The sequence below is a fragment of the Pieris brassicae genome, chromosome 1 (genome assembly GCF_905147105.1).
Source record: "Pieris brassicae chromosome 1, ilPieBrab1.1, whole genome shotgun sequence".
Taxonomy (NCBI): Eukaryota; Metazoa; Arthropoda; class Insecta; order Lepidoptera; family Pieridae; genus Pieris; species Pieris brassicae.
Window position 1 is genome coordinate 8,298,972 of NC_059665.1, and position 8,886 is coordinate 8,307,857.

General features: G+C 31.6%; 1 protein-coding gene across 1 annotated transcript; it reads right to left on the reverse strand.

Annotated features, from left to right (window-relative positions):
- Nucleotides 1-39: 39 nt before the first annotated feature.
- Nucleotides 40-5,501, reverse strand: LOC123715499 (retinol dehydrogenase 14). The gene is made up of 3 exons (XM_045670526.1): nt 5,442-5,501; nt 1,276-1,569; nt 40-1,013 (listed from the first exon to the last, which is right to left on the reverse strand). The coding sequence occupies exons 2-3, from the start codon at nt 1,565-1,567 to the stop codon at nt 286-288; spliced, it is 1,020 nt and encodes a 339-aa protein (XP_045526482.1). The 5' UTR covers nt 1,568-1,569; nt 5,442-5,501; the 3' UTR covers nt 40-285.
- Nucleotides 5,502-8,886: the final 3,385 nt, after the last annotated feature.

The following is an 8,886-nucleotide window of genomic DNA, read 5'->3' on the forward strand; positions in this document are numbered from 1 at the left end:
AAAACTCAAAACTGTACTACTCACAAAATAAAAATAATATTTAAAGCATTAATATATTATATTAAACTAAAGTATACAATAAATAAGTTCATAAAAACTCTTAAACTTAACGTTATGAAAGTAATTTAATACTTTTATCGTAAACAATGGTGAAAATAAGCAAGCACAGTAAAGTTTGTGCACCGTCGGCGTTACTAATAAGGTAACAATATAGTAATAACAGTTATTGAATATTGACGTATAAACAACGCTTTTAAAATTATATATTAATTATGGATTTGCGTATTAAATCCTAGGATCATTTTCCTCCAACTGCACCAATTTTTCAGAGATTTCCCAGAATTTTCTCGCCTTGCCCATATCGCTGGCTGAAGATGACACGGAACTTTCCTGACAATCAGAGAAATATTTGCCAGTGGTTTTCAGTAGCTTTTCCTCGACGGCTAACTTTACCGTAGTCTGGCAACCCTGTTCTGGGGTTTTGAAGAAACCCTTTATGATAAGCGCAAGACCCCAGCTCAAAGGTGCTGGGACGTTTTTCCAGATTCCGGTGTCGATTAGACCGGGATGAAGACAGTTTACTGTAACGCCAGTACCTTCTAATCTACGTGCCAATTCTTTGGTAAAGAGAATATTGGCTTCCTTGGATACGTAGTATAAGTAACCTGGCATAGTGTCCAAAGGATTTGGATTCTCCAAATTGACCCTGGCTAACCTATACAAAGAGGACGATACAACTACGACGCGAGAAGGGGAACTTTTCTTTAATAAGTTGATAAGGAGATGTGTTAGAAGGAATGGTCCATAATGATTTGTAGCCATGGTCATTTCTAGGCCATCTTCAGTTTTTGCCTTCTTAAAGGTCTGCGCATAGCCTGCATTGTGTATTAACACGTCCAGCTTTGTTTCTGTTTTATTGATGTCATCAGCAAATTCACGTATTGAAGCAAACAAGGATAAATCCAGTTTTTTTACAATCACTTTCGAATTATCCGTTTCTTTTACGATTTCATCTGCAAATATTTTTGAAAAGTATTATTATATGTTTGTTAATGAAGGGTTTTTCAATCATGTACATTTATGTAACCTACTACTAGCCAACTTTTAGAATTGTTTCAGTAGGTAATTGAGCCGTAGAAAGGTAATAGATACAATAAATGTTGGAATAATAGAGATGTTAAATGTATATACATTAAACAAACAGCTTCCAGATTCTACATAACACAGTTTAGGCATTTTTGCTTAATTTGACAAATATTTGTATAATATAACTACCTTTTATTTTCTCAGCCAGGTCCATATTCCTACAAGCCATAATAACTCTGGCGCCTCGTTTCGCTAGATCTCTTGCGGTTTCTTTGCCAATACCACTGGTACACCCAGTAACGATCACGGTCTTTCCGTCCATTCTTGCCTTTCCGTTGTATACGCCACAGGTGACCTGGGCGTACAGTCTGATGAGAAATACCACGACGAGTAGACCGAGAACTGCGATCGTTCCTAAGAGGAGGAGGAGTGGTATCGCCCAAAGCAAGATCTCCGGCCTCAATACTGCTGCGAGTACCATTCCTGAAACGAAATAGCTTGGTATTTATCACATTGTAGTAAGTTTTTTAAATAAATATAAAGAACGGCAATAAAACTGGGTCTAGTGACGTTATAAACTATGTAGCTATATAGGTAAATGATATCAAGATGGACTTTCCACTAAACAACATTTGCTCAAGTTACGTGCCGGTATTTAAAATACGTGTACATACAATACTTTTAGTTATTTATAAATAAATCGTTTTTCTATTGGTACATGCATTCGCAAAATGTATAATTATTTTTTATAATCTAGTTCTAAAATAATTTCTTATTTCTAAAGCCAAATTAAAGTCAATACTCTAGTGCGATACATTCAATGCTAAGATGTTATGTAGGAATTGTAAATCCTAAATAGGTATGATTCATTGTTTGCTACGTTACAATAACATGAGATGTTTACTGTGACAATATTTAAAACCTTAAGTAACCAAAATGTTTTTCGATTTGTCGGTTACAAATCATATTATGTCTAAGTGAACAAGTTACGACGAAGTCTGACAAATCATTTAAAGCTATCAACGTTATTCAAAATTATAAGTTTGCTTAATAAATATATGGATAAGCCGGCATTCAAACTCTTTGAAAAAATCGTATCGAATATTGTTTTATTCTTTTATTTACATTGTAGCACATGAAGATCCTAATAAGCATATAATTACGACGAATCGAAAAAAAATTGAGGAATTCAACATACAGAGAAAAAATACTACTAGTTAAAACTCTACTTAAGTGCTGTAAACTTGATTTACCAATATTATCCCTGCGTCTATACCTACACGAATAAAACGACATACTTGGATTGATCCAGATAAATTGTCCCCATCTGAATCCATAATATTATATCGCAATACGGCGCTTTGTATACCCACGCTTAGGAATTTTTTCTTATGTACCAAATCAATTCCAAGAAATTATTTAAATACATAATGGACAATTAAATGGTAATGATTCTTATGAAACTCTTAACAATAAACAATACAAATAGTATTTGAGCAACTTTGGCATTTGCATTTTTATACATAATTTCTGTCTGATACAGAAACCTCATTAATTCTCCTTGAACTACATATAAAACTAAAGCTGGCAAATATTTTCTAATAAGTTAACAATTTGATCAACAATTTCTCTTTCAGATATTATTGTAATCTGTTTATTGTACTAGGATTTATTTACTTTGGTGATAAGTCCAGAAATCATTGATGCGTTGGGTAATCACATTCGTTTGTATAATCAACAATATTGCTTCATTGGAAAATAGATGACCAGTTGTTATGCTTTACGCACGGTTTCAATGTATGTGCCGAAGTACATGTTGATTTGCTCTTGATGTTTTTATTTATCTAGGACTTTTTGCATAGCCGGGATTCAAACGTACGGCCTGAGTTCCGTGAGTAGCTTTATCACTAGGCTAAAGTGCGGTTTCTTATAAAGGATATAATTTTAATTATTAAACCGTGTTATAATTAAAAACACACAACAATATCTAATAACTATGTCTTCAAAAAATTGTTAATGATATAATGTTATCGATCAAACAATGATTAAAATATTAATGTAGTAGTATACCTTTTCTGTTTAAGACCTGCTAATTAAAGTAATTATTACAATTTCCTTAAGTATTACGCACCAAAATTAATCATAATTACTTTGAAAGTTTTAATATATATATATATCTAATTAGAAAGAGAAACCTAGGAGAAAGTTATTTAGAAAACTCTGAAAGTTCTTAAAATTATTAGACCATAAAGATTTTATATTTTATCGACTTTTGTACCTACACCATCGTTATACTTTATAGTTTTTACAAGTACGAAGTAAAGAGATATAGATATATCAAATCTAGCGCTATGGTATTGGCTATTTTATGTTAGGATAGAACAAACCAACTGCAAGCGAAAGCCGAAAGCGTCCTTCCTGTCCCCTTCTAAAGTACAATCTATATTAACATGGAAATTTAAAATAAAACGATCAGGCACTTCCTAGACTTATGTTTAACAGGTTCGCGTATGGTTTCTGTCAAACCTTGTCTACAATACAAAAAGACGCTTATATCATAATATAGTTTCGGGCCAGACAATTCTATCGTGTACATTATTTGCATATAAAGAAAAAAATACCAATAGAATCAATATGATGGTGACGGTGACTCCAGAGCTGGTGCTTTCGTCGCTCAACAAATAAGTATAGCAAAACAGTGAGCGTTAAAGGTACACCAACTTTACGTTTTAATTTTCTTTTTATTAATTTTTAATTATTTTTATTATTATTATGTGGTTTAAGAAATTGTAAATACTGTATATTTAATTGTCATAATTACTAATAAAAATATCCATAGAATCCTATTTGACTGCATGCATTTTAATTACGGTATCATGTCCATTCAATGTCACCGGTATCAAAAATAAATTCAATCGTCATAGTTTTTTGTTAATTTGAAGTCGTTTACTTATATTTTATTAAATTAATGTATGGTTTGATAGACTCTTAATAAAATTTTGTTTTGGTTTTGTTTTTTAGTTTATAGATGTTTCGCGAAGATATGTTTAGTTATAATCAATTGCAATATATAGAGCGATGTTGAAGCAATAAAAGGTTTATGAATAATTCGAGCACGAACTAACAACATAATGTATACTAGCCAATATAACATAGCAACTAAAACCGAAAAACTAAACCTAGATTGTGATCTGAAGTTTAAATATTTTTAAAGATATTTTGTCCATTAATGTACTTACTTGTTTTCTGTAACATATATATTTTTAGTCTATGTAATTTGTTTTGGCTTTCTCCATTGTCTAAGTGTTTTGTTTAAAATATGTATGTTAGCTGTAAGATTACTAATAATTAAATAAATAAATGAAATATATATTGTTTTAAATGATATATCAATATTATATCATATTTTTAATAGAAGTATTGATATTAAATATGATAAGTTCTAAGGCATAAAAGGTAAGGTATTTCTCATGCTTTCTTTAATGTTAATTGTTAGTTATCGTTAGTGAGGTTATTTATGAGGAGTTATGTTATGTGAGGCCTATAGGGATACAATAGAAAGTTGATTTGTAACTATTTGATATTCTACGACACCTATGATTGTTAGCCGTTATGTAATTAGACTAAGTGCTCATCAGTTAAATGTCATGACATTTGTTGATGTCATACACGATCATCTATATATGATCATTATGTGACGTCGAATTGTTGAAGGAGGAAGTCTTTCGAGCCTTTTTCTGCCAGTTTTATATATTTAGGCTACAAAACATACTATAAAAAAACAAATGACAATCTAACAATCCTAACATACCATATAAAACGTATAAACCGTATAAAAGCCAGATCATCTAAGATTCACTATGGCGTGTAAGGGGTATTCCGGGCCAACCTTGAGATTCCCACGTAAGCCGTGGTCAGTGACCATATCTTTAATTATTCATGTTTTCGTATCGCATCAATGTGGACTCCTAAATTCAAATTCAAAATTCGTGTTCGAAATTTAAATAATTTAACAGATCTATCTAAGATTTAATTTATTTTACAATCCTTCGTAATTTCAATTCTAGTTATTTAACTATAACTTGTATAACATTTTATATATGTTTAAGATGTGTTTTTCATTCCTCGTTAATACTCCTTTTTTGTTGGGCATCATGGAGAGGATTCTTCTTTGCCACTGATACCAAGAAGGCACAAAAATTCGTATAGCGGTTTTAGTGTGAGATATAACACTTTCACATTTAAAATGTTACTTACGAAAGTTATTTTTTTTAATAGGGGATTTAAGATATTAGTTGATATATAAGTTTCAATTGAAATTATTATTTAATAAAACATAATTCAAATAAACTTACTGTTAACAATGAAGATTACAAAATCAAGAAACGTGTTATCTTCGTGAAGTGTAAACTGAAACTGCCTCGCAGGCTTAAGCCATCAGCAAAGCCTCATAAACTTATATACACACAAGGGTACTTAAAAATAGACTTTAGTGCATTGTATTAAGTTATATTTTTAGAGTAATTGTATAATAATTTAATTTTGAAAGCATTTGCTCAAGAAATTAGCACTCTATCATACGTATAATAGGTTCGTTTTGCGTCTTAAAACTTTTGAAGTTGCATTGCATATTGCGGCTCTTATAAGCAGCTTCATTCTGTTTTCCATGCATGATAAATATTTTTGTATTCTGTTAAAATTTATGAATTAAGAAATATTTACTGCATTTATAGTTTTTCATAATAGTTTAAAAGTATAACTTAGAAAGTAGGTTATGCAAAATAAATTAGTTTTGACTAGTAAAATAATTAATAAAACTAAACATCTGTCTGATCTGTTAGTGATCGTCTCCATAATATAACGTACCTAGCATTTTAGTGTTATTTAGTGCATTATGGTAGCCTTGGTCGCTGTAAACCGGCGTTTCGCCATTTCCATTTGGTGATGATGGAGTTGAGTGCATCTCCCGCTCGAAGGGACAGCTAAACTCTAGCTAGTACTTTTATTTATGTTTCCATATTTCTGTTCCGGGACATAACGTTCTGTGATTCAAGAGCTTCTTGGTTACATTCTGAATCGAATTCTAATTCTTATATCATTGGTAATTAACGTTTAAACATAGTATTATTTTTCAGACAGATCACAGATTTTTGGTATTAGAGAATGAACATAATAAACTTTAACTGCAACACGCCGATAGAGGCACGCGGCACATCTTTCTGCTTTCGATCACGATGTTTTCGTTTACTGTACGAACGAGAGTTTGCGCACATGGAGAGGCTTTTGCACAGCCTGGGTTTCGACTTCAAACATTTCACAATAGCTAATTGTAACCTTAATTTATCTTTATTTAGAAGATCAAAATATCCACAGTTTAATGTAACGCTGAAGTGCATGTGTACTTTTGTTACTGAGCTTTGTAAGAGAAGCCGGTTAAAAGTTTTTTAATGAGTAAAATATACATAGACTAAAAACAACCTTATTGCATTCATCAATAGTTTGTTTATCTGTACCAAACAATGTCAATGCATTCATTGATCATTGCTGACTTACAAGTACAAGATACAAGCTTTCTTCTTGCCACACCTGTAATATTTCGGTTATGTAAGATTTAAATGCATACAAGCGAACTTCATTCAATGAGATATCAATTTGAGGAAATAAACACGCTATGTGGAGAAATTTTATATTCTTTTCTGTTCTACATAAAGGTTAAAGTAACGTCTGTTACGTAGATATTGTAGAATCAGCCAATCTAGCAAACTGACGAGTAATTTAACAAATATATTACGTTATTACATACGCGTCCATAAATAATATTTCATTGTTCATTCGTTCTGGCATTTTTAAAAAAGTTAACTAAACAGATTAACCTCAGCATTCGAAGGATATTTTCACTTTGAGTTGATATTTTAAGAAATTTGACATGAAAACCATATCATAAAGATTGTGAATATGTACAGGGCTTTATATTGGTAAAAACAAACATATACTGTATACACACTACGCTATATTTTTTTCTTATTATTAAATAATATTTTCAATCCAAACGCAATCTGCCTGGCATTGTGGAGTTGCAGGGAAGTAAGAAATAAGTTGTTCTAAAAATATATTAGGCAGTAAAAATATACTTGCTATTACTATGGGTATGGTACCTTGATCAGATTTTATGTGGCTCCACCACAAGTAGCGCCCAAGTAGGAAAAATCCATAAAACTGACTTCTACGCATCAATTTAATGTTACTAAAATTTCATTTGTTAAATGCATAAAGCTATTAAGTCTTCGACTGGTCAAATGTTATAAAGTGAAAACTGGTTACTGTTAATAATCGGGTTACGTAGAGATTGTAGACTCAGCCAATCTAGCAAATTGCCGCAAATTATTAAGCATAATGAAATTGTTATTGTTCTTTCACCTTAAATTTGCTATATCGATAAATATTTTGCAAATATGTATTTTTTTAAATAAATATAAATATTTTTTAAAGTTAATATTTATTGATAATGTCCCTGTGATGTCAACAAGCTAAGACATCACGGACTGTCATGCCAAAAAAGTGCAGGCTACTTCTCGAGACTTGCAGCTTAACGATACTTAACGATATCATATACCGGTATGAGTTTGAATCCATGGAAGCATGGCCGGGTACTGGTATGGGATGCAACCTGTTCAGACACACTGGCCCCTTCCCATCTACATGGAACAAACAACAGAGCTGGTGCGGCTTGTGATGCGGCTGAAGAAGCTAAAACATGTAAATACAGGGGTCTGAATATGTTTTTGTCCCATTCTCTATCGAGACCCTTGGTCCGTGGGGTACATACGCTATAAGACTTTAACGAGATAGCAAAAAGGTTAGTCAAACTCACAGGAGACCGAAGAGCTGGCAGTTACCTCAGACAAAGAATTAGTCTAGCTATTAAAAGGGGGAACGCTGCCAGTATCTGCGGGGCCTTGCCTAATTATATTAATTTAGGTTAAGAATATTGTAAATACTGTGTGGTATGTTGGATTTTCTAAATAATTGTTTAATTAAAAATTATATTCTGTAGTTAATAATAGTGTTTATACGTAATAAATAATGTATTACCATATAATTTATAGAATCAATCCTCTGACTAAGGAATTTTACCCGTCGGATTAGATGGAACTTGGACTGCTCCTTAAATAACTGTTCTCTAGAATATAACTGTTTTAACTCAAAATAATTATCACATTGATATGGCTTTTCATTTCCTAGAAAGATGTAAACATGAATTCAATTATACACACACTTTTCAAACTTACATAGATCATACTCAAATATTATCCAATTTCAACAATATCACAAATATACAGGTAATAATTCTTTGAAGTCAAAGAACAGTAAACTATTTGAAAGAAAACACTTTTTAACCGGATTGAAGCTATGTATTATTATAAACTTATAATTATTTTACCCGGTAAAAAAGTGTTTCCTTTCAATGTGTAAAAGCTCTGTTAACAAAAAATTATACTAGTAAACTATTTCTCCATTTAGCTGTAACAACAGTGGACGGTAGGTCAATGTCATTTTTGGACACAACAAGCTTTCACCTCTGGGTCACTCGTATGTGTTTAAGTGACATAATATTATTATGGAAGTATTTACATTTATTCGCGCAATTAGCGCTATGTATAACCCTATATGTAAATAATGTTAAGCATTGGATACATACATACATTGGAGCATACTTAGCGCTAAGATTTCACGCCAACTCTTACGGTTCGTCCGAAAAATTTACGCGTATAGGAATGATACTTGGCTATAAGATATTAT